The sequence below is a fragment of the Salvelinus alpinus genome, chromosome 8 (genome assembly GCF_045679555.1).
Source record: "Salvelinus alpinus chromosome 8, SLU_Salpinus.1, whole genome shotgun sequence".
Taxonomy (NCBI): Eukaryota; Metazoa; Chordata; class Actinopteri; order Salmoniformes; family Salmonidae; genus Salvelinus; species Salvelinus alpinus.
Window position 1 is genome coordinate 28668039 of NC_092093.1, and position 27437 is coordinate 28695475.

The 27437-nt window shown below is 39.6% G+C and overlaps 1 protein-coding gene across 1 annotated transcript; it reads right to left on the reverse strand.

Moving 5' to 3' along the window:
• Positions 1-8981: 8981 nt before the first annotated feature.
• LOC139582876 (adhesion G protein-coupled receptor F4-like) lies at positions 8982-25912 on the reverse strand. The gene is made up of 22 exons (XM_071413289.1): positions 25777-25912; positions 24990-25093; positions 23335-23383; positions 22861-23019; positions 22523-22690; positions 22352-22387; positions 22102-22260; positions 21802-21957; positions 21671-21706; positions 19869-19925; positions 19671-19727; positions 19485-19538; positions 19310-19404; positions 14401-14462; positions 13835-13947; positions 13295-13476; positions 12959-13129; positions 11440-12795; positions 11194-11235; positions 11040-11090; positions 10749-10809; positions 8982-10632 (listed from the first exon to the last, which is right to left on the reverse strand). Exons 2-22 carry the CDS (start codon positions 25089-25091, stop codon positions 10562-10564), a joined length of 3237 nt encoding a protein of 1078 aa, XP_071269390.1. The 5' UTR covers positions 25092-25093; positions 25777-25912; the 3' UTR covers positions 8982-10561.
• Between the last annotated feature and the right edge of the window lie 1525 nt (positions 25913-27437).

Genomic DNA, 27437 nt, shown 5'->3' on the forward strand with positions numbered 1-27437 from the left:
GTGTACTGAACATGTAACAGGCATGTTTTCCTACGGGGTCTTTGAATTCCCCTAATTCTCTTTAGAGAATAGTCTTTGCACTGGAATATTTGGTGACATATATATTGCAAGGTATTGCATACCTCATTTAGTTTCTTTGTAGTATGCAAGTGTAATTCAGCAGGGGAGAATGTAACGTTATGTTATGTTTCCACTTGCCTCTAAAGAAATGTGTATTTGATGTTCAAGCATTCTTATTGGTTAGTTCAACTCTGATGACAATAAGGGGTGTTGTGATTGGCCCCGCTTGCAGATAGGGGGAGATCGCGAACGTCAGGTCTTCCCAGTATGAAAATGTGATGCAAGGGGTAGGTCACGTTCTGAATACTGTTTTCTATTTTCTATTTTACAATGTGTACAAGTTTGCTGTACGTTACTGATTTTATACATGTGTGGGTATATGGTACCTGTTAGGGATTGAGGGGCTTTCTGGGATGTGCTTTGGCATATGATTGCTGTAAATAATTGTGTTAGCTAGCATACACTGATGTCATGGTCACATAAGCCACGGCTAACACAGTTGTCTTCATGCTACAGATTTTGCCATCGACAGCCATCAACACTGTTAAGCCCTGCACAACTAACGTGCTGTTTCCCATTTAACAACAGGTATTTACACATGTTATATTTTGTATTGTATTTTTGTATTTTGTTGGCCCAGTATGAAAATGTGATGCAAGGGATTTTGCCATCGACAGCCATCAACACTGTTAAGCCCTGCACAACTAACGTGCTGTTTCCCATTTAACAACAGCAGAAATAAATGATGCTCAACTGGGACTACTGGCCGAAGTTATTTATTTTGTGAAAACACAACGCATGGAGAGTACATTATACATCTGTTACATATGTATATACTGTACTCTATATCATCTACTGCATCTTGCCATCTTTATGTAATACATGTATCACTAGCCACTTTCAACTATGCCACTTTATGTTTATATACCCTACATTACTCATCTCATATGTATATACTGTACTCTATACCATCTACTGTATCTTGACTATGCCGTTCTGTACCATCACTCATTCATATATCTTTATGTACATATTCTTTATCCCTTTACACTTGTGTGTATAAGGTAGTAGTTGTGGAATTGTTAGGTTAGATTACTCGTTGGTTATTACTGCATTGTCGGAACTAGAAGCACAAGCATTTCGCTACACTCGAATTAACATCTGCTAACCATGTGTATGAGACAAATAAAATTTTATTTTATTTGACCTGGTAGGTTCATTGATAATTTGTGTGAGATTGAGGGCATCAAGCTTAGATTGTAGGATGGCTGGGGTGTTAAGCATGTCCCAGTTTAGGTCACCTAGCAGCACGAGCTCTGAAGATAGATGGGGGGCAATCAGTTCACATATGATGTCCAGAGCACAGCTGGAGGCAGAGGGTGGTCTATAGCAGGCGGCAACGGTGAGAGACTTGTTTTTAGAGAGGTGGATTTTTCAAAGTAGAAGTTCAAATTGTTTGGGTACAGACCTGGATAGTAGGACAGAACTCTGCAGGCTATCTCTGCAGTAGATTGCAACACCGCCCCCTTTGGCCGTTCTATCTTGTCTGAAAATTTTGTAGTTAGGGATGGAGATTTCAGAATTTTTGGTGGTCTTTCTAAGCCAGGATTCAGACACGGCTACGACATCCGGGTTGGCAGAGTGTGCTAAAGCAGTGAATAAAACAAACTTAGGGAGGAGGCATCTAATGTTAACATGCATGAAACCAAGGCTATTACGGTTACAGAAGTCATCAAAAGAGAGCGCCTGGTGAATAGGAGTGGAGCTAGGCACTGCAGGGCCTGGATTCACCTCTACATCACCAGAGGAACAGAGGAGGAGTAGGATAAGGGTACGGCTAAAAGCTATGAGAATTGGTCATCTAGGACGTCTGGAACAGAGAGTAAATGGAGCAGGTTTCTGGGGGCGATAAAATAGGTATGGTAGGATGTGAATACAGTGGAGGTAAACCTAGGCATTGAGTGATGATGAGAGAGAAATTGTCTCCAGAAACATCATTGAAACCAGGTGATGTCATCGCATGTGTGGGTGGTGGATAAGGTATAATGAGCAGGGCTAGAGGTTCTACAGTGAAATAAGCCAATAAACACTAACCAGAACAGCAATGGACAAGGCATATTGACATTAAGGAGAGGCATGCTTAGCTTAGTGATCATAAGTGTCCAGTGAGTAGTGAGGTTGGTTGGGGTCACGGCGATTCAGACAGCTAGCCGGGCCATGGGTAGCAAGCTGGCAGAGGATGGAGGTCTGTTTTTGCCAACTCGTGCGTTTTCGTCGGTAGATTAGTGGGGTTCCGTGTGGTAGAGGGGACCAGTCCAATTGGCAAAACCATTCATCTTGACTTAGAACACAAACTGTATTACAACAACAAACTGGGGACCATTTGCATGCATGGGAAAGTTAGGGGTGGAATGGGCCAAAATTAAGTGTAAAAAAATCCAGATGTCTTCTTTTGTGTTTTGTTTATTGTGGTGTAGGGGCTGCCTGTCTTGCCTGGACCCCCCTGGCTCCCAGGTTCAGCAGTTGCTGGGTCAGTGGGACCCATAACTGACACTCTTGCCCAGGTCATGCTAGTGTCAAATGTGAGTCCAATAAATGTGGTTGTTTTCATTACTTTTAATGGTGGGAATTTAGTCACAGAAAATATGTTGAAATCAAGTGTCCAGTATAATGAAATGAAATGCTTCCATCTCATGAGGATAAGTTATCTACCTGCTGTTTAAGTGAGACAGAAATATGAATGAAAGTACAGTTAATTGCTTTGTGTATGTGTTCTGCATGTGATAGTATTTAACTGTACACGTTAGTATTTTTGTCAATTTTATAACTATACATTAAATATGCAGTTGGTGATAATGAGTCCTAATACATACATTTGTGTTACAGATATCCCCAGACCCCCTGGTGCCATTGGACATCTCCCAACTTTATGAACATTTAAACAAAAAAAATCTTCCTATTTGTGTTTTGGTTATTAATATAGGGCACACTGACAAGATCTCTACCTTCTCCCATTTTCACTTGCTTCCTCCTTTTTTACAGTAATGCTTCAATCAGTTGGTTGCATGTATTTATACATCATATGCATAATATTGTAAATAAATATAATACCATTTTTAAAGAGTCTGCCCATAATTGTGTTTTTGTTGGCATATAAGTATTCAAATTGCTCATACCAACTGAGCCATATGTTTAAATCTGTCAGCCCGGTCATCCATGATCCAGATAGAATGAAATGTACTGTAAACGTTTATTGTAATCATCTTAGCTGACTAAATTCTGGAAGCAGTAGGCATAGCACATATGCATACAAACTTTCATCCAGTCACAATCCTTAATGTCATTGCTTAAAGCGCTGTGAAAACAATGAAAATGTCAAAATATATTTAGGGATGCAAAATCCTGATACGAATCATTACTTCATCTATAGATATGGATGTAGCATCTTCTGGGCCTTTCCCAATCCATTGGCAAATGACTTTAAACTGCATGTTTCTCACATGATGATTTAGGATGTTAACTTATGGGCTGTAGATGTGCTTCAGGGTTCCAATGCCTCTATGTAGGTAAGTAAGAAGAAGCCTTGCAGGAACCTTGGCTTGTGCTAGCCAGAACGGCTCATAGGAACAGCAGGTAAAATGCCTCTCACTAAGTAGTAGAAGCAGATCATCAGTCAACTTTCCTTCCTGTCTTAGACTATGGACTACATCATCCACATAAGCAAAAGTGTATGAATTATTTTGTTGCAATAAAAAGTGTTGGTGCAGCATGTTGTATGTATAAGCCATTTCTGCCCATTGCAACAATGTACAATAACACCTTTCTAAAATGTGACTTGCAAAATCCAACACTAGTAAGGCCTATCCAACAGTTTCGCTCCTATTGAGTGTAATGTTATTCAACATATACATTTAAGCAGTGCATTGTAGGTACACTTCACCACAATTATGAATGGTAGGGCATACACTTCATGACCAAAAGTATGTGGACACCTGCTCGTCGAACATCTCATTCCAAAATCATTGGCATTAATATGGAGCTGGTCCCCCCTTTGCTGCTATAACAGCCTCCACCCTTCTGGGAAGAAGAGTGGGGGCCCCACTGTGATCAACTGTGTGCCTCTTCAGAACAAGGCATATACAGTGGGGAGAACAAGTATTTGATACACTGCCGATTTTGCAGGTTTTCCTACTTACAAAGCATGTAGAGGTCTGTAATTTTTATCATAGGTACACTTCAACTGTGAGAGACGGAATCTAAAACAAAAATCCAGAAAATCACATTGTATGATTTTTAAGTAATTAATTTGCATTTTATTGCATGACATAAGTATTTGATCACCTACCAACCAGTAAGAATTCCGGCTCTCACAGACCTGTTAGTTTTTCTTTAAGAAGCCCTCCTGTTCTCCACTCATTACCTGTATTAACTGCACCTGTTTGAACTCGTTACCTGTATAAAAAACACCTGTCCACACACTCAATCAAACAGACTCCAACCTCTCCACAATGGCCAAGACCAGAGAGCTGTATAAGGACATCAGGGATAAAATTGTAGACATGCAACAGGCTGGGATGGGCTACAGGACAATAGGCAAGCAGCTTGGTGAGAAGGCAACAACTGTTGGCGCAATTATTAGAAAATGGAAGAAGTTCAAGATGACGGTCAATCACCCTCGGTCTGGGGCTCCATGCAAGATCTCACCTCGTGGGGCATCAATGATCATGAGGAAGGTGAGTTATCAGCCCAGAACTACACGGCAGGACCTGGTCAATGACCTGAAGAGAGCTGGGACCACAGTCTCAAAGAAAACCATTAGTAACACACTACACCGTCATGGATTAAAATCCTGCAGCGCACGCAAGGTCCACCTGCTCAAGCCAGCGCATGTCCAGGCCCGTCTGAAGTTTGCCAATGACCATCTGGATGATCCAGAGGAGGAATGGGAGCAGGTCATGTGGTCTGATGAGACAAAAATAGAGCTTTTTGGTCTAAACTCCACTCGCCGTGTTTGGAGGAAGAAGAAGGATGAGTACAACCCCAAGAACACCATCCCAACCGTGAAGCATGGAGGTGGAAACATCATTCTTTGGGGATGCTTTTCTGCAAAGGGTACAGGATGACTGCACCGTATTGAGGGGAGGATGGATGGGGCCATGTATTGCGAGATCTTGGCCAACAACCTCCTTCCCTCAGTAAGAGCATTGAAGATGGGTCGTGGCTGGGTCTTCCAGCATGACAACGACCCGAAACACACAGCCAGGGCAACTAAGGAGTGGCGCCGTAAGAAGCATCTCAAGGTCCTGGAGTGGCCTAGCCAGTCTCCAGACCTGAACCCAATAGAAAATCTTTGGAGGGAGCTGAAAGTCCGTATAGCCCCGCGACAGCCCCGAAACCTGAAGGATCTGGAGAAGATCTGTATGGAGGAGTGGGCCAAAATCCCTGCTGCAGTGTGTGCAAACCTGGTCAAGAACTACAGGAAACGTATGATCTCTGTAATTGCAAACAAAGGTTTCTGTACCAAATATTAAGATCTGCTTTTCTGATGTATCAAATACTTATGTCATGCAATAAAATGCAAATTAATTACTTAAAAATCATACAATGTGATTTTCTGGATTTTTGTTTTAGATTCCGTCTCTCATAGTTGAAGTGTACCCATGATAGAAATTACAGACCTCTACATGCTTTGTAAGTAGGAAAACCTGCAAAATCGGCAGTGTATCAAATACTTGTTCTCCCCACTGTATATCCTGTCAGATGTAATGTAAAAACAAAATCTGAAGATAAGCACATAAAATGGAATGTTCCACTTTCAATATTCTACCTTGGCAGTTACATGCCTCTTGATCAACACCTATTTATTAATTTATTCATGTCACAAACCCTGATAGTTGTTTTAGGTCTGCTTAGTGTAAACAGTTTGATATGTAAATGAATGCTTCATATTTTCTTAAAATGGCACTCGTCTCTTTTTTACGATCATTTAACACCTGATTTACGTAACAAAAGGCACATCTCAATAGGTGGTCCAGGTATGTCATGACATTGCACTTGGGGGGGGGGGGGGGGGGCTGTTTGCTTTTGTTCTCTGTTGCTCCTCTATTGTTCAAATCAAATTGTATTTGTCTAATGCGCCTGAATACAACAGTTGTAGACCTTACAGTGAAATGCTTACTTACAAGCCTTTAACCAACAATGCAGTTTTAAGAAAAAAAGACCTGTTAAGTAAAAAAATAGATAAGTAAAGATTTAGAAAAGAAAGTAACAAATAATTGAAGGGCAGCAGTAAAATAACAATAGTGAGGCTATATACAGGGTGTACCGGTACAGAGTCAATGTACCAGTACGGAGACAATGTGCGGGTGCACCAGTTAGTCGAGGTAATTGAGGTCATATGTACATGTACAGTGCCTTGCATAAGTATTCACCCCCCTTGGCGTTTATCCTATTTTGTTGTGTTACAACCTGTAATTTAAATGGATTTATATTTGGATTTCATGTAACGGACATACACAAAATAGTCCAAATTGGTGAAGTGAAATTTAAAAAATTACTTATTTCAAAATATTAAACAAAAAAACTACAGAAAAGTGGTATATTCACCCCCTTTGCTATGAAGCCCCTAAATAAGAACTGGTGCAACCAATTACCTTCAGAAGTCACATAATTAGTTAAATAAAGTCCAGCTGTGTGAAATCTAAGCGTCACATGATCTGTCACATGATCTCACTTTCAAGACCAAGGATCTCTCCAAACAGGTCAGGGCCAAAGTTGTGGAGAAGTACAGATCAGAGTTAGGTTATAAAAATATATTAGAAACTTAGATAATCTCACGGAGCATCATTACATCCATCATTAAAAAATGTAAAGAATATGGCACCACAACAAACCTGCCAAGAGAGGGCCGCCCACAAAACTCACGGACCAGGCAAGGAGGGTATTAATCAGAGAGGCAACAAAGAGACCAAAGATAACCCTGAAGGAGCTGCAAAGCTCCACAGCGGAGATTGGAGTATCTCTCCATAGGGCCCCCTATAGCCGTACACTCCACAGAGCTGGGCTTTACGGAAGAGTGTCCAGAAAAAAATAAGCAAACATGTTTGGTGTTCGCCAAAAGGCATGTGGGATACTCCCCAAACATATGGAAGAAGGTACTCTGGTCAGATGAGACTACAATTGAGCTTTTTGGCCATCAAGGAAAACGCTATATCTGGTGCAAACCCAAAACCTCTCATCACCCCGAGAACACCATCCCGGTGTTGGAAGCACGGTGGTGGCAGCATAATGCTGTGGGGATGTTTTTCATCGGTTGGGACTGGGAAACTGGTCAGGATTGAAGGAACGATGGATGGCATTAAATACAGGGAAATTCTTGAGGGAAACCTGTTTCAATCTTCCAGAGATTTGAGACTGGGATGGAGGTTCACCTTCCAGCAGGACAATGACCCTAAGCATACTGCTAAAGCAACACTCAAATGGTTTAAGTGGAAACATTTAAATGTCTTGGAGCGGCCTAGTCAAAGCCCAGACCTCAATCCATTTGAGAATCTGTGTGTATGACTTAAAGATGGCTGTACACCAGCGGAACTCATCCAACTTGAGGGAGCTGGAGCAGATCCCAGTGGCTTGATATGCCAAGCTTCTAGAGACATACCCTAAGAGACTTGCAGCTTTATTTGCTGCAAAAAGGTAGCTCTACAAAGTATTGATTTTGTGAGGGGGGGGGGGGTGATGAATAGTTATGCATGGTCAAGTTCTCTGTGTTTTTGTGTTATTTCTTGTTTGTTTCACAATAAAAAATATTTAGCATCTTCAAAGTGGTAGGCATGTTGTGTAAATCAAATGGTACAAGTCCACAACAAATCCATTTTAATTCCAGGTTGTAAGGTAACAAAATAGAAAAATGCCAAGTGGGGTGAATACTTTCGCAAGCCACTGTAGGTAGAGTTAAAGTGACTATGCATAGATAATAAACAGAGAGTAGCAGCAGCGTAAAAGCGGGAAGGGGGGGGGGGGGGCAATGCAAATCTGATTAGCTGTTCAGGAGTCCTATGGTTTGGGGGTGAAGCTGTTTAGAAGCCTCTTGGACCTAGACTTGGCGCTCCGGTACCGCTTGCTGTGCGGTAGCAGAGAGAACAGTCTATGACTAGGGTGGCTGGAGTCTGACAATTTTTAGGGCTGTCCTCTGACACCGCCTAGTATAGAGGTCTTGGATGGCAGGAAGCTTGGCCCCAGTGATGTACTGGGCCGTACGCACTACCCTCTGTAGTGACTTGCGGTCGGAGGCCGAGCAGTTGCCATACCAGGCAGTGATGCAACCAGTCAGGATGCTCTCAATGGTGCAGCTGTAGAACCTTTTGAGGATTTGAGGACCCATGCCAAATCTTTTCAGTCTCCTGATGGTTTTGTCTTGCTAGGTTTTGTCTTGCCCTCTTTATGACTGTCTTGGTGTGCTTGGACCATGTTAGTTTGTTGATGTGGACATCAAGGAACTTGAAGCTCTCAACCTGCTCCACTACAGCCCCGTTGATGCGAATTAGGGCTTGCTTGGCCCTCCTTTTCCTGTAGTCCACTGTCAGCTCATTTGTCTTGATCACATTGAGGGAGAGGTTGTTGTCCTGGCACTACATGGTACCATACGGTCCTGAAGCAAGGAGTAGGCTGATTACCACATATTCTCATTAGACCAACTCCATGAATGCCCTGGCCTGAAGTTTGAAGACACTGGCCAATCCTCAGTGTGTTTTCTGGAACAAGTTTGCAGTTTTGTCTAAAAAACACTATTTTGCAAAAAAAAAAAAAAAAAACCTTTAGTTTGTGCAATGGTGGAAAAGGTACCCAATTGTCATACTTGAGAAAAAGTAAAGATACCTTAATATAATTTTATAGATTTTTTAACCATTATTTAACTAGGCAAGTCAGTTAAGAACAAATTTTTATTTACAAACCCTAGCCGGGACAATGCTGTGCCAATTGTGCCCTGCCCTATGGGACTCCCAATCACAGCCGGTTCTGATACAGCCTGGAATCGAACTAGGGTCTGTAGTGACGCCTCTAGCACTGAGATGCAGTGAATAAGAACACTCGGGACGCCAAAATGACGGAAGAAAAAGTGAAAGTCATCGAGTAAAATACTACTTGATTAAAAGTCGGAAAGAATTTTGTTTTAAAAATACTTAAGAATCAAAAATAAATGGCCTCCCTTGTGGCACAGTAGTCTAATGCACTCCATCACAGTGCTAGCTGTGCCACCAGAGTTTCTGGGTTCAAGTTCAGGCACTGTCGCAGCTGCGACCAGGTGAGTCTTGGAGCGGCACACAAGTTGCCCAGCGTTGTCTGGGTTTGGCTGGTAGGGATGTCCTTGCCCCATTGTGCGCCAGAGACTCTTGTGGCGGGCCCAGAGACATGGTCGCCAGGTGTACGGTATTACCTCCGGCACATTGGTGAGGCTGGCTTCCGGATTAAGTGGCTATGTGGTTCTTGGTCACCTCCCTGACCAAGGCTCTTCTCCCCCGATTGCTCAGTTTGGCCGGACGGCCAGCTCTAAGAAGAGTCTTGGTGGTTCCAAACTTCTTCCATTGAAGAATGATGGAGCCACTGTGTTCTTTGGGACCTTCAATGCTGCAGAAACTTTTTGGTACCCTTCCACAGATCTGTGCCTCGACACAATTCTGTCTCGGAGCTCTACGGCAATTCCTGCATTTTAAAATAATGTAAAGACAGCCAGGGGTACACTCCAACACTAAGACATAAATTACAAACAATGAGTCTGCCAGATCAGAGGCAGTAGGGATGACCATGTGTTCTCTTGATAAGTGCGTGAATTGAACAATTTTCCTGTCCTGCTAAGCATTCAACGTGTAACGAGAACTTTTGGGTGTCAGGGAAAATGTATAGAGTAATAAGTACATTATTTTCTTTAGGAATGTAGTGAAGTAAAAGTTCAATATGTCAAAAATATAAATAGTAAAGTAAAGTACAGTTACCTCAAAAAACGACTTAAGTAGTACCGTAAAGTATTTGTTCTTAAGTACTTTACACCACTGGTCTTAGACTCCACAATATATGACCTTTTACATGTAAATTAAACTTAAAATAAATTGTGACAAAATGAACAGTGAATTATTCAAAGAGAGAATGTAATGTGTTATTTCAGAAACAATCTCCATTCTTCATGTTAGCTGATTAATCCATTTACACAGTAATACTCTTATTTAAATACCCCCACACCCAAACAAACAATAATCATGTTTTTCAATATAATACTCAACAATCCCGATTAAAAAGTTCAAATACCATATAGTTCAGAATGAATCGCTTTGTGTTAGACATAACCCCTAATGATGTCACTGTGAGCTGGGGTCAGATCTTAGTGGCAGTCACTTCAAGGTCACATTCAAGGTGTTAGCTACTGTAACCTAGTGCGTCAACTGATGATGTGTGTCAACACCTTTTGATTGTCAGGTTATTTCATAATAATCACATTTGTTGCATTGAGTTAAGTGTTGATGAAAGTCTCCGATGCACCAGTAGTGCTGGATGTTGGAGCTGCTGAAACGTTGAAAACATCTGGAACAGTAGGAACAATAGGTCAAACAATGGCACTACATACTGTAGTATAAGGGCAACTTAATGTGAAGTTGTGCCCAATTGCCTTAGAGTATTGCTTTATACTATAGACTTACTTCTCCTCCGTATCCGGAAAAATCCCAAACCACTTGACGATGATGTTGCAGCACTTGTGGTCTGAAACGAGAATATAATATAAAACATTCAATACTAGCTTAAAGGTAGTAAACTTCCTGACATGTTCTACACAGTGATAAATACAATAAAATGGTCATATGAGTAAGCATAGACAATAGTGTAACAAACCTGTTGTGGCCAGCAACAAATAATTTAGATTTATAACATATTTAATTATAAACATGATCATACTATCTTATGCAGCCGTGTGGTTTGAATAAAGCCCTTACCCTTGTGCGGTTGGAGGACACGTGTGACCTTCCTGTCAGAGCTTCCCGGATCTGAAAGCACAGACAAGGAGTTCATCAAATATATGAATTGTCAGAACACAGCACATTACAATACATACTATGAGAGGTATCAGTAAGTGTGTCAGGAACATACCTTTTTGTCCAAAAGTGTTCCAAATACCAAGATGAACAAACCCTTTGAATGATAACATGGTGAAGGATGGAATTACTATACCAAAGTCCAGTATATTTAATTGTAAACATTTATCCAAATCTTAACTTAGTATAACATGCCATTGGGAATTTAATGCATTTAAATATATATATATATATATTTCAAGTCAATTGTATTTCACTGAGGAACAGTTAATCACTAGTGTTATTTAACTGAGTTAAATACCTGTAAGGAATTGAAGATCGCAAACACAATATGGATTCCTAGATTGTTTGGTGTAGTCATGGTTCCTACTCCTAGTCCCCAGGTAGTACCAAAGAAGGGAGTCAGAATGGCCAGACACCTGGCGATGACCACCAAAGCATTTCTCTCATCTGGCTGGGTAACATCCCCCACACCTCTCCTCAGCATTTTGAACAGAACCACAATCAAGATCAAAAGGTTGATGACCACTATGGTCAGGGCAGGGATCACAAAAGCCAGAAGGGCCATTGACTCTGTCCAGTTGAGCCAGCAAACCCCATCATTCCCTCTAATGTATTGTTTCCCTGGGGCTGTCACTGCGATAGTTATGACAGCAATGATGAGGGGAGCTCCATAGCCCAAAGAAAAACTGATGGCCAACATTGCTGGTTTAGACATGTGAGAGAAAACCATGACAGTCCGGTAGAGCAGCAAAAGGCCTGAGACCAACATCCAGAAAAACAGAGCCAGGTAGAAAAAGTGGATGAAAAATGTTGCTGTGGAACACGCAGGTAGATCTTTTTTTTCATTGTCGGAAATTGCTGCACCAATAATGAACCAAATGTCAGCAATCAGAAGGGAAAAGGCGATGTTCACTACAGAGACATGACGCATGTAAGATGTGTTGTTTCCAGTCACAGCCTTCCATACCAACATCTCAATGATGAGACACACAACCAAGCAACCCATTGATATGCCAACTCCAATGTAAGTGATAAAATCCAAAGCGACTCTTAACACAGGTGGAATGAAAGGCGACATCAAAATGGAGAAGGAGGTGAGATGATTACAGTGACAGGTGACAGTGCCATTCTTATCAGACTGCAGTTTACATCCTTTATCATCCCATCCTCCAAGGCCGTCAAAAAGGTTGAAGTTCCAGAAAACACACTGAGGATTGGCCAGTGTCTTGTTCAGTACGTCAAAACGGAAAGTCACATTCTTGATTGTGCCATTCACCTTCACCAGAACCACTTTTCCGTTGATGGTGTTGACACTGTTGTTCCGACTGCTGCTGTTTCTGGCAGGTAAAACATTATACAAGGAGTCAAATGTTATTATGGTGATTGAATTGAAGGAAGCTTCAGATGCTGGTATGTCTATCAGGACAGACGAGTTTAAATTGAATAAGTTGTTGACTGAGTTGTTGACTGTGGTTTTGTTTAAATTAATGCCTTGCGTTTCTATGTCAAAAAAGTCATCGGTAAGGAAATTGGAAATTGTTTCAATGGTTCCCAGAAAGGCTGAGCTTTCATTTTTCATGAGGTTTTTGTTTAGATCACCCCAGGAGGTTTTTGCTTCATTGGAAGTAAGTACACTTGCCGTGTCCAGGAAATTCTAGAAATCAAGATAGAAATCAGAATTAGTACAGGATTATTGAAATCCTAATAAAAACGATGCTGTATGTTCTATAATTCAACTTTTAATAAATTAGCATTATAATATCTTTAAATAGATTTTTTTTTAATGATATAAAGTGATACTGTTGATGTCAACATACCTTCATCAATGGTTTGTTTATTGGGGTACTTCGGGACACATTTGCAACATTTGTTAGAATATTAACAATAGTAGAAATAGTTGCAGGTGATGCAACTATTCTACCTAGGAGGTTAAAAGTGCTGTTGCGGAGTCTTTCCAAAAAGACTGGAAGATCAGTCCCCACTAAAGCCTGATGTGTGGATTTAAAGTGATGAAGGAAAGAAAAAATACAAATGAATTTCAGGATTGATGCTATACACAGAACTGTAACAAAGAAATACCATCATTACTAAACCATTTTTATATAGAGTATATTTTATATCCAGTGAAAATTGTTAATATGTTAACATATTACTTGAGATAAAGAAAACAGGTTTTCAATTTCTTTTAAGACACAGTTGTCCACCCGATCTGAAAACGAGCCATTTTTTTGACAAATGGCAGTCTTTTGACCCACTTCATCCGATTTGCAGTATACTACAACTTTCTCATTAAGTTGTCCATTGCCAAAGATCGGATCATTCACGCAGAGAAAGCCTGAGAGAAATGGAATAGGATTTGTGAAATCATGACGTGAAAACATTACTTCACATATACCTTAAATATATAAATATACAATATTTTATAAAATATTTAGAATTATAATTTTATAGATATTACAACTGTAGATTACATTTCATGAATTATGTGATTACATGAAGGCGAATTTAAGCGAAATTCTTGTGACAATATTTTGATGCACAGCAGAAATGCAAGAAAGTGAACCATTAATCTAAAATCAACTGACATGTACTGCTGCCACAATTTAAACTGATCTAAATACTTTTTGAATGTATTTCAGGACAAGTAATAACTAACTTTTATCCACCAAATACTAACCTAATCAAGTACTTACCTATTTTGTATTTTTCTCCAAGTGCTGAGACAATATCCTGTTTTGCTTTTGCAATTTCCCCATTATTGACAATTGTTGTCATAACAGTAAAATCTGCAATAACACTTCCACTCCTATTCATGTGAGAAAGAAATATCAGAAAACCTATCCACAAATTAATGTCATGCATGTGTACATTAGCAAAAGTAGCCCATACATACACTGTATAACATCAACCCAAAGTACTTTTCATTTCGAAGGGATACTCTTGTCTCTGGGGTGTATACTGAAAATGTATTTATTATATTGGACATTGTGTGCCACAATTTAAATTGTTAGTATTTCAGCTTTGCTTAGCAACCTTCAATTCGTTACATTTGTGCAACAAGTATTATAGGGCCCATATATCCCTCAAAATCACTAGGGATTGAAATTATACATTATACTGAAAGTTGAGATATTGGCTAAATTAAAGGTGACATTTGGTATTTGAATATTCAAATTACTAGCACATGAAATGAAGGCTTGAAATAACATAAAATGTAAAAGATTTTGAATAGAGGTAATAACACCGGGACAAAACTTACTTAAAACTGTTTAACTTTGCTGATATGAATCCTTGCATGTTTCTCTTATATATGACTTTGATCTGTGTGAGACAGTGAATTATTATTGATCAAGAGTGAGTTAAAATAAAGACTTGAAAGGACATGAAATGAAAGCTCTCTGAAGTAAACCAGAAACGTGGAAAGTAAAAACATCAGAAGCCTTTCAAACCACAAATATACTACAAGTTCTCCTGCTACAGGGTGATCAAAATAAGATCCCACTTATGTAGTACATGTAAATACGTGACACTCAAAATAGAATGATATGTTACGTTTGGTATGGTTACATAATGCCGGGCGTACACGACATGACTTTCAAACTCCTAACATCTCTGAGCATCTCACATTAAACGACAGTCTTTCCTGTAGTTTTGTGTCTTGACAAGTTAGTGTTGCGCACACTAAACAATGTGGCACAGATGGGGGGTCATACACTACAAGATTCTTCACTTGGTTGTGAGGATTCTCTATATCACACTGTCTTGCCAAAACAATGATGTGATGATGTGATTAGATTGTTAACGTTGCTAGAATGAGCTGTGGCTCAAAGCAGCCTCATTACCATTTTCAGTCAGACATTCATGTTTGCCATACAGAGTTAAAATATTTAGCCAATCCATTTTGAATTGAATAACATTGTTTGTGAACTTCAGAGCTGTAACGATTTGACACATTGGCTTTGGTAAAGGCAATTTACGAATGCATACTAGTAGTAGTCATCGCTCTTGCTCGACAGTCTACACATTCAAAGTGATGCAATACAACGTCATCATCTTTGGTTTCTTCTCTGGCGAGCTCTCATTGGATACTGCTGATCACTGTTCTTAAAACTTGTCGTTGCACATCTCACACTACAAGAGCGTTGCAGATTTTGTGCTGATAAAATCAAATGTTTGAAAATATTGGGATGTCTGGGACAGCTCAAAGATGGGATCAGTAGTCCTCAGATTGAGTCTCTGACCGGCTCACATTAAACGAGCGTAGGTGACAGCCGCGTGCCCCGAGTAGGCAACGACGTGGGGATTTTGTCTCCGATCTCAAAGACTTTCCACTGGGCACAGACGTCAATTCAACATCTATTCCATGTTGGTTAAACGTAATTTCACTGAAATGAAATGGAAACAACATTTATTCAACTTGTGTGTGCCCAGTGGGTTGTCTGGGACAGTTAAATCGGGTCCAAAATTGTGTGTAGTCTACACCCAGCTTAAAGTTAAGGTTAACCCATTTTGAATGCTATATGGTTTTTGTGCATCTCTGACTGTTCTTTAGATTTTCCTGGGTTGTTTCATGTTTTCATGTGTATCTGAGTTATTGGCATTCAAGCAGGCAGAAATATGTCCGGTATGACGTAGCACCATGATAAAATTGCTCTCACTACCCTGGAAGTTAATAGGAATATGACTTTCAGATTGCAAAAAAGTCTATAACACATGTCAGATTTCAATAATGGCTAATGGAATAATTCGAGAGGATGTCTTCTCTCGAATGAACCATTGATTATATTTTTGCGATATTCCTACCTCGAGAAATGTGTTATTTAACAGATGTTCTAGCACATTTTCCCTATTTGTCTGCCTCTTTAGTCCAGGGTGCATTGCATGGTGCTGTTGCCAAAGATATCACATTCACGTTGTCATGCTGCGCCACACGGTTGCTAAGCTAATCATCATGCAATCCCTTCTCAAAGTCAGTGTATATGTTGAGAAAAGTGCCCATTTTCCTAGAAAGTACGTCATGTCACGATTCGTGGGCCCATTGAACGTGTGGCCCATTGACGTAGCATGGGCAACATTTCCCATCGCTTCAAAAGTATATCTGCAGGTTAAACATGTTGAGATTGTAGACTCCTAAACTGACAGTGCAGTTTGTTTAGGCGATTTTACAGCTAACTAGCTATGTTACATGCTGATATTGTCTTCGGTATTATTGTGTGTACCTACGTTTGCTAGCTAGCTAGCCAGCCAGCCCACAGAGAGTGCATTGCATTGTGGATTTTGTAGTCGACTTGAGCTGCAACGGATTTCTACAATAATTTTCCATGTTGCTACCAACCTTATTATAACGCCAAAATGAATCACTTGTTCACAAATATATTGTTCTCATATATTAGTGTTATTTAACACTGTCAATTTATTTAACTTCTTAGCGCTAGGGGTCAGAATTTTTATTTTATTTTAAATAACGTGCCCAACGTAAACGGACATTTTCTCTGGCCCAGATCGTAGAATATGCATATAATTTACAGATTAGGATAGAAAACACTGCAAAGTTTCCAAAATTGTCAAAATATTGTCTGTGAGTATAACAATACTTGTTCTGCAAGCGAAACCCTGAGAAAATGTAACCCGGAAGTGATATTTAAAATTAAAATAAACTGTGTTTCCAGGCCCGTCTAACCTCCATTTAAAGGGGTATCAACCAGATCCCTTTTCCAATGGCTTCCTCAGGCTGTGACCAGGCTTTAGACATAGTTTCAGGCTTTTATTTTGAAAAATGAGCAAAATTTTTCAAAAGTAGTCAAGTGTCCTCTGAATATTTCCTGCGCGCGACAGAGGGGCTCACCATTTTCCTTTTGTCTCTTAATGAATAGGTTATGGTCCGGGTGAAATATTATCGATTATGTTTGTTAAAAACAACCTGAGGGTTGATTATAAAAGACATTTGACATGTTTCTACGACCATTACGGATACTTTTTGGAATTTGTCGAACGGAACACGGCTTTGGTTTTCTCAACATAATGCGCAACCCAAATCGCGTTTTTTTGTGATACAAGTAATATTTATCGAACAAAAATAACATTTGTTGTGTAACTGGGAGTCTCGTGAGTGGAAACATCCGAAGATTATCAAAGGTAAGCGATTAATTTCATTGCTTTTCTGACTTTCGTGACCAAGTTAACCAAGCTAATATAAGGCTAACTGTTGTAGCATTGAAAGCTACACTCACAAAAGCTTGGATTTCTTTCGCTGTAAAGTATATTTTCAAAATCTGACACGATATGTGGATTAACAACAAGCTAAGCTGTGTTTTGGTATATTTCACTTGTGATGGCATGATTATAAATATTTTTTGTAATATTTTTTAATCTGATACGTTTGGAAATTTTCATCTTCCTTTCAGGACCGGAACGAGACTGTAGTTTTCTCAGCATAACGCGCAACCCAAATGGCGTTTTTTTGTTATAAAAGTAATATTTATCGAACAAAAATAACATTTATTGTGTAACTGGGAGTCTCGTGAGTGCAAACATCCGAAGATTATCTAAGGTAAGCGATTCATTTTATTGCTTTTTTTGACTTTCGTGACCATGCTAATTTGGGGCTAGCTGTTGTAGCATTGAAAGCTACACTCACAAAAGCTTGGATTTCTTTTGCTGTGAAATATATTTTCAAAATCTGACATGATAGGTGGATTAACAACAAGCTAAGCTGTGTTTTGGTATATTTCACTTGTGATTGCATGATCATAAATATTTTTTGTAATATTTTTGCATTTGGCGCCCTGCAATTCTAGCGGTTGTTTAGGAAAGTGATCCCGTAAAATGGATTCGTAGCTGAGAGACGTTAACACTCTTCAGGATCGTACACTTTCTTTACATTTTCTCCTAAAATGACATACCCAAATCTATCTGCCTGTAGCTCAGGACCAGAAGCAAGGATATGCATATTATTGATACCATTTAAAAGGAAACACTTTGAATTTTGTGGAAATGTGAAATTAATGTATGAGAATATAACACAGATCTGATAAAAGATAATACAAACAAAAAAAACATGCGTTTTGTTCCATCATCTTTGAAATAAGAGAAAATATTTGTTCGATGTTGGCCACCAGATGGCAGCAGTGTGTGTGCAAAGTTTCAGACAGATCCAGTGAAGAATTACATTACTGCACAATATTTTGTTTCAAGTCTGCCAGAAGTTTGCCCAAATGTGCCGAATTGGTCAATTGATACATTTTTAAAGGAAAAGGAAAAGGGAAAGGGGAATACCTAGTCAGCTATACAACTGTATCACTAGCCACTTTAAACTATGCCACTTTATGTTTATATACCCTACATTACTCATCTCATATGTATATACTGTACTCTATACCATCTACTGCATCTTGCCTATGTCGTTCTGTACCATCACTCATTCATATATCTTTATGTACATATTCTTTATCTCTTTATACTTGTGTGTATAAGGTAGTAGTTGTGGAATTGTTAGGTTAGATTACTTGTTGGTTATTACTGCATTGTCGGAACTGGAAGCACAAGCATTTCGCTACACTCGCATTAACATCTGCTAACCATGTGTATGTGACAAATAAAATTTGATTTGATTTGAACTGAATTCATTGAACTGAAATATGTCTCCCACATTTAACCCAACCCCTCTAACATAAATGAAATATCCACCTAAAACCACTAATTCCTTTAAAGGCGGGAGGTTGGTTGGGGCATATTCGATTCACATCATTGACAACTTTTGCATTTTAGCTAATTAGCAACTGTGCAACATCTTAATACTTTTTTAGCTACTTTGCAACTACTTAGCATGTTATATAACCCTTCCCCATAACCTTAACCTTAACCCTAACATTAACCCCTAGCTTCGCAAAAAAAAATCGCAAAAATTTGCCAGCTAGCCACCTAGCTAATATTAGCCACAACAAATTGGAATTTGTAACATATCATATGAATTGTAATTTGTCATATATCATGTGAAATGAATAATAGACATCCACAAATGAATACATACCATACAAAATGTATCACACTAAATGGAGTGCGTTTACTCTTGCGTTTACTCTGTTACATCTACCCCTGAGTCCAGGTTGACACTTTACATTACAGCACATGGACATTGTGATAAGGATGAGGGAATATAGTATACTCACATTTTGATCAATATCTTTGAACATTGCATTATTTTCATCATTGAAGTTAGACTCAAATGTGATAGCCATAGTAAATTGTAGGTTCAGTGTGTTTTCTAAAACAAAAACATAACAAAATATAAGAATGCGAAAGTTGAAATTCTAATTAAACATTTGCATAACTGAGGTCTCGTACCGGAGGGCGTCGTTGGAGTTGCTGTACTTGCTGTTGACTCTTTTGTTGTTGGTACTAGGGCACAGTGGAACAGAAAAACATTATATTTAACTCATTGGTGTAACTGAAATATTGGTTATGTCAAAGTTCTTTCAAACATGTAACGAAGAAATATGTCAAATTAAATGAAATTATAGATTTGTATACTTGATGTAGTACTGAAGGGTGTCATTGTAGTTGTTGATCTTTCTGTGGAATTTTTTGCTGTTGGCACAGAGGTACAGTGAAACAGAAAAACATGATATTTAACTCATTGGTGTAACTGGAATATTGGTTATGTCAAAGTTCTTTCAAACATGTAACGAAGAAATATGTAAAATTAAATGAAATTATAGATTTGTATACTTGATGTAGTACTGAAGGGTGTCATTGTAGTTGTTGATCTTTCTGTGGAATTTTTTGCTGTTGGCACAGAGGTACAGTGGAACAGAAAAACATGATATTTAACTCATTGGTGTAACTGAAATATTGGTGATGCCCGACTTCACTCAATAATATAACAAGGAAATACCTTAGGTCCAATGAAATTATATGATTGATTTGTTTCTTTGATGTTGTACTGGAGGGAGTTTTTGGAGTTGTTGAACTTGCTCTGTGGACTGTTTTGTGGATTGTTTTGTTGTTGGCACTAATGCCTGAAAGTATTTACTTTACTGACATTGCTGTGTATCACTGAATGATTGCATGTTGATTAAAAGAGTAGTTATGTACAGTAACTACTGTGAGAGAAAAATGACGTATTTACCTTATTTGTTTGATATTAATACTTAACAAATAGTAAGACATTTTTGTTCTACTAGTGCTGGGTGTATATGGTCTCCACTCTAGCTCCCTGCAGCTAATCTGGGCGTATGATCAATAGAGATAGCTTGAGCTGACAATTGATCTACAGCTCGCTGTCACGACTTCGGCCGAAGTTGGTCCCTCTCCTTGTTCGGGCGACGTTCGGGGGTCGACGTCACCGGCTTTCTAGTCACCACCGATCCATGTTTCATTTTCGTTTTGTTTTGTCTTTACCATACACACCTGGTTTCCATTTCATTAATTATGTTCCTTATTTAACCCTCCGACTTCCCTCTCTGTTTTGTGCGTTATTGTTTGTCATGTGGGTTTGTTTTGTTAGTGTTCTGGTTTATTGTGTTTGTTCCTTGTTGGAACTTTACTTATATTTTGAGTCAATTTTGGACTATTACTCATATCTGTGTCCTGCGCCTGACTCTGCATTTTTCCATTCACCAACATCCTCAGACTCGCATTCCATAGACAAGATGTGGTGGGTGTAACCGAGATAGAGATAGCCTGGAGCAGTAGAACAAAACCCTCATTGTTCTTTATCAGCCTGGCATCTGTGAAACTAATCCGGGTTAGGGGTTAAAACAACACCAGGTGCAGAAAACCACAAGATAAACCCAAGGTGGCTTACCATGCCCCCGATCTGCATGGGAGGGGAGGAACCAGCCATGACTAAGCATTTTTAGTGTGAGCTATATAAGAACCAGCAGTTTCTGTAAAGGTTAAGCTCTCTGCAACACACTCAAGAGTGTGGGGTCTACAGTTTCATTATTGCAATAATTCATCAATGTTAAATAAAGATTGATTGTTAGAATCATTTTCCAAGTCTCTCTCTCTCTCTCTCTCTCTCTCAGTATACATGAATTTCCCCAACCCTACATGGCATAAGGAACTTACTTGTTACGGCAGGAGTTGGAGTGCTTAAGTTATTTGTTATGGATTTTTAAATATCTATAATATACCAACAGAAAATCTATTTTTGAAGATTTAAGTTACTTTCTATACACTAGCTATAATTTGTCCCTCTTGTAATAATCTGAGAAGATAACCAAAACAAAATCACATCTGAACAGGCCAGCGGATTTTCGACACTGTTACATGTATTTGAAATACATAGATTATTGTGTAAAACCAGTACTTGATTCCTCTTCTGCTGGTAAAGGTGTGGTTGCAGAGAAATGTGAGATGATTATGATGATGGCTGGTTCTCTAACCTGTTTTACAGCTTTTTGTCTTACAGCTGTAGGTCTCAAGTAAATATACAACTATGAATAACACCATGGCAAGTTGTTCTTATTCTAATTAGTACAATAACACTGTTGTTAATTAAATAGTCATTAATAACTGTCTCATACCTGGTGTTGGAGATGGTGTTGTACAGGCCGTCAGATCTATGTGGTAAAGGAGATAGGGGTAAGCTTAGAGTTTAAATGTTGCTGAGCGAATACTTAAACTAGCACAGTGGAGGTGGTAAGGAAACAGTTACTTGTGATTGGCTGACAAAACGGTCCATAAGGAGGAATGGCTTTGATACATCCACAGGAGTCATCAGTGATGTTGTCACAGGACCCATAAGAGAGACACTGGTCACATGACCAACCATACTGATCCTCACATCTGCATGTGTTGTTTGGGTAGCATGCTGTGAATGAAAGGAGAGTGGAATGAACATCATCATCATCTGTGAGACCAACTATTTGAAAATATCTGAACCAGTTCTTGAATATATTTTACAATGCACAAGGAATTAAAACTCAAATGAGCATCAGCAACAGACATCTCTTACCAGTAGTGAAGTTCACGTCCGTTACATTTAACACATTGGAGATCAGGACAGGGTAGGTCAGGCCACTCACACTGGCCCTAAGTACATCTATCAATGTAACTGAAATATCTGTCATGTCCAACTCAATTTCAATAATTCTGCCAGAAATGGTTGATGGCTCTATGGAAAATTAAAATAAAATAAATCATGACAAGCATGTCTATTATTTTCAGTAAATGTAATCTATTGCTTGAGTAACTTCTTGGAATACCTGCTGTAGTAGTTGGACTTGGACAAGCAGTAAGATCTGTTGGGATTAGGTAAAAGACGTGTCAACAAGAAGAACTATGCAGCTGGGAGACGTTGCCAAAAACAACTAAATACAACTACAACAACAGGTACAATGTCAAACACCAAGTGGAAGTGAGAATCAAATAGTTACTTGTGATTGGCTGACAGAACTTTCCATCAGAAGGATAGTCATTGAGACATCCACATATTTTCCCATCAACGATCTCATCACAGGACCCATTGGAGGAACACTGGTCACATGACCAACTATACTGGTCCTCACATCTGCACCTGACTCCACCGAAGTCTGAGGAGCATTCTGTGAATGGAGGGGAAGTGGATTGAACATCCTCAACATGGAGATACAACGTTTTCTTCTGATACCAACAACGTCCAAGTTAGTTTTTTAAATACACCATTTACGAACACATGAGCCCTGTAGGTTTTGAACTTTTAATACAATGACAATTAACAATTAAAAACTCTTACCAGTAGTAATGTTTATGTCTGTTACATTTAACACACTGGAGATCAGGATGGGGTAGGTTAAATCTTTCACACGGGACTTTAGGTATTGTAAGATTTCAAGTGGAATATCATAGACGTCCACCTGAACTTCACCAACTTTCTCATAGAATGTTGCTGTCACTGTGGAAACAATTACATTCAAGAGATCTTTATGGTCCCCGAAGGACAATTCTGGTGGACCATAAAAATAAATGTATATACATAAAAACATGCACACAGCAAATATCCTACACACAGCAAATATCCAATGGCAAAGAGCAGTGAGATAAATAACGACGTTTGTTGCTAAGTAAATTGTTATATTTGTTTTGGATTTGTGTGAACATAAACAATATGATCTTTTTTTCAATTTTCTAGTGTGCCTTCAAGCACATTGGGGGCGGAAACGTAGGTTTGAGCAGAACAAGTGAAAACGAAACAAAACAGCTGACTCACCCTCTCGCTTTTCTCTAGAAGGAACTTGTGATCCATCAGTGGGTGATTCCTGGAAAAGATAGATTTAATCAGAAAAACATTGATTTGTATCATTGCGTCAAATGAAGTAGGTGTTTTAACACTCAAAAAAGTCCCCTTATATATTGGCATGGTAGATACTGTCACGCCCTGACCATAGGGAGCTGTTTATTTTCTACGTTGGTTGGGGCGTGATAGTGACTAGGGTGGGTCATCTAGGTGAATTGTATTTCTATGGTGGCCTGATATGGTTCCCAATCAGAGGCAGCTGTTAATCGTTGTCTTTGATTGGGGATCATATTTATGTAGCCGTTTCCTCATTTGTGATTTGTGGGATCTTGTCTACAGATAGTTGCCTGTGTGCACACCAGTAGCGTCACGTTTCGTTTGTGCTTCTTTGTTTTGTTTGGTGAGTTTTCACATAGTAACAAAGATGTGGAACCAAGATAACGATGCGCTTCGGTCTACTCCTTTCGACGAACGTGACCGAGGATCCCACCACCAGTCCGGAACCTCCTGAGACGGTCTGCGGTCCGGAACCTCCTGAGACGGTCTACGGTCCGGAACCTCCTAAGACGGTCTGCGGTCCGGAACCTCCTGAGACGGTCAGCGGTCCGGAGCCTCAAGCGACGGTCGGCGGTCTAGAGCCTCCAGCGATGATCGGTGGTCCAGAGCCTTCAGCAGGGGTTCTCAGTCCAGAGCCTCCGGCGAGGATCCACGGTCCGGAGCTTCCGGCGACAAGGATGGGCGATGGCGTATCTGCTAGTGGAGTGGGTACTTCGCCCCGCACCGGAGCCGCCCCAGACGGTAGATGCCCACCCGGACCCTCCCCTATTGAGTCAGGTTTTGCGGTCGGAGTCCGCACCTTTGGGGGGGTACTGTCACGCCCTGACCATAGGGAGCTGTTTATTCTCTATGTTGGTTGGGGCGTGATAGTGACTAGGGTGGGTCATCTAGGTGAATTGTATTTCTATGGTGGCCTGATATGGTTCCCAATCAGAGGCAGCTGTTTATCATTGTCTCTGATTGGGGATCATATTTAGGTAGCCATTTCCTCATTTGTGATTTGTGGGATCTTGTCTACAGATAGTTGCCTGTGTGCACACCAGTAGCTTCACGTTTCGTTTGTGCTTCTTTGTTTTGTTTGGTGAGTTTTCACATAGTAATAAAGATGTGGAACCAAGATCACGCTGCGCTTTGATCTACTCTTTTCGACGAACGTGACAGATACACAGGGATGTGCAGTGTTATTACAATGTGGATACAGTTACACACCTGTGCTGTTTGTGTAATTACTAAGTATACATGCTGTAGTTGCACAAATGGAACCAACAAACAAATCTGTTTTGAAACATATTATATTAATAGTGATACACCTAAAGATGTGTAGCTCAAACAATATTGTATTTACATTTACATTTAAGTCATTTAGCAGACGCTCTTATCCAGAGCGACTTACAAATTGGAAAGTTCATACATATTCATCCTGGTCCCCCCGTGGGGAATGAACCCACAACCCTGGCGTTGCAAGCGCCATGCTCTACCAACTGAACCACACGGGTATTTCTCTGACATGCTAAATATCGCCTTGTGAACAATTTTTTAAAGTTTTTGAAGTTTATTGACTGGCATCTTACCTCTGATGTTACATTTGGAGTTTCCAAGCAATCTTGTTTTTCCAGACTACAGCAAAATACCAAGAGGACACTAAAGTACCAAACTGTCTTTGGTGAGGCCATATCTGTATGAATATAGCATAAGATATACAAAACAAAACATCATACTGTCAATATTACACATTTGAGATTTTTTCCCCCAAAGGAATACCATATGGTGTGCAGATTGTGAGATAGCATGGTTGCCAAAAAGGATACAATTAAACACAACTAAATACGCACAAGTTATGGTGACAGCTGAGGTATTTGTGGGCTGTTTTCTTGATTATGTTACTTATTAATATTCATTAACCTGATTGGAATGCTTAGAAGAAAATTGTTGCGTCTGATGAAGAAGGAAACATATGACTGACCAAATGGTTGGTCACGTCTCTGCTGCATTTCAGTGAATATATTAACCTAACTTTTCTGTACATACTGATCCAATTGCATTAAATGCAATTTAATCTGAAATTCATGCTCAAAATGACGCACATAGCATGCACTCCTGGATCTGTATACTACATATGTTCAAATAAGAGATGAGAAAGATTACTTATTATAATAATTGTGACACAGTGTCACAAGCACCATATGTTGTCTAAGAGTCCTTCATTTACTCTTCTGTATTCACATTGTTAAACCTTTAACAAATACTACATTTCTATTTATACCTGAACCCTGTGAAAGGTCATACTTAAAAATGAACTCAATCAAATCATTTACATCTTTTCAATATAAAATGTGAAAAGTACAATTATAATCTTACCTCTCCGACTCTCTAAATTGACTTCTCATGGAAGGGCAAGAAGGTTTTGGTGTGTCTCTTGCCAATTTGCCACTGTACTCTGATTCAGAGGGGTTGGGTTAAATGCGGAAGACACATTTCAGTTGAATGCATTGAGTTGTATAACTGACTAGGTATCTCCCCTATCCCTTTCGCTATCCACATGCCACATCACCTGCTTGACAGGTTTAGGTTTCTCTTCGTTGTCCTTGAACTGTGAGAGCATAGTTGAGTTGAGTCAGAATCTTGATTACAATCCCAAAAATGTGATCATATTACTCCAGTGCTAGCCTGATGAACTCAGGAAGTGCATGAAATGGATGGAAGGGGTGGTTGGGGGGTGAAAGGGAGGTGGAATTAGGGACGTGACTACAGGTTTGGTGGATTTTGAGGTGTTAATGGCAAGAGGGGACTGGGGGGACAAATTGATATATGGGAGAGTGGGGAAAGAAATGGCTGCTTTCCAAAACTCTTCAACCAGAAGTGTTCACAATTTATTTATTTTTTAACTTTTATTTAATTAGGCAAATAAGTTAAGAACAAATTCTTATTTACAGGCAAAAGGCAAAAGGCCTTGTTAAAAACATTAGATTGTTGCAAGCATAATGGGGAGACATTCCACCACAGCACAAGACCACTGGACAACCCCAGGCCAAGTGTTTGCTTTCCTAACCCCTGTATTATTTGAATATTGTGAAAAAAATAATCAACAATTCACCACCTAAAACATTGCAGATGAGGCAGAATCACACAACAGGATAAAATCATGTTTAGTTAGAGTACTGTAAATGGCATTTTATCAGCACAGAAGTAATACTGTGTTATGCTCAAATGTTTTCAGTTGAATTACACTACCTATCCAGGGTTTTTCTTTATTTTTAATATTTTCTACATTGTAGAATAATAGTGAAGACATCAAAACTATGAAATAACACATATGGAACCATGTAGTAACAAAAAAATATATTTGACATGTGAGATTCTTCAAATAGCCACCCTTTGCCTTGATGACAGATTTGCACACTCTTGGCATTCTCTCAACCAGCTTCACCTGGAATGCTTTTCCAACAGTCTTGAAGGAGTTCCCACATATGCTGAGCACTTGTTGGCTGCTTTTCCTTCAGTCTGTGGTCCAACTCCTCCCAAACCATCTCAATTGGGTTGAGGTTGGGTGATTGTGGAGGCCAGGTCATCTGATGTAGCAATCCACCACTCTCCTTGGTCAAATAGCCCTTACACAGCCTGGAGGTGTGTTGGGTCATTGTCCTGTTGAAAACCAAATGATAGTCCCACTAAGCGCAAACCAGATGGATGGCGTATCGCTGTAAAATGCTGTGAAAGCAATGCTGGTTATGTGAGCCTTGATTTGTAATCAATCAAGACAATGTTACCAGCAAAGCACCCCCACACCATGACACCTCCTCCATACTTTACGGTGGGAAATATACATGCAGAGATCATCCGTTCACCTACTCTGCGTCTCACATGGACACAACGGTTGGAACCAAAAACCTAACATTTGGACTCATCAGACCAAAGCACAGATTTCCACCGGTCTAATGACCATTGCTTGTGTTTCTTGGCCCAAACAAGTCTCTTCTTATTATTGGTGTCCTTTAGTAGTGGTTTCTTGGCATCAATTT

What these genes read in the sequence shown, in the direction of transcription:
- LOC139582876 (XM_071413289.1), bottom strand. Translation starts at nt 25,091, where the DNA reads ATGGCCTCACCAAAGACAGTTTGGTACTTTAGTGTCCTCTTGGTATTT. An exon ending in ACCTGTTTTCTTTATCTCAA is followed by an intron (nt 13,130 to 13,294) that starts GTAATATGTTAA and finishes TCCACACATCAG; the next exon opens with GCTTTAGTGGGGACTGATCT. An exon ending in TTTCCGGATACGGAGGAGAA is followed by an intron (nt 10,633 to 10,748) that starts GTAAGTCTATAG and finishes CTACTGTTCCAG; the next exon opens with ATGTTTTCAACGTTTCAGCA.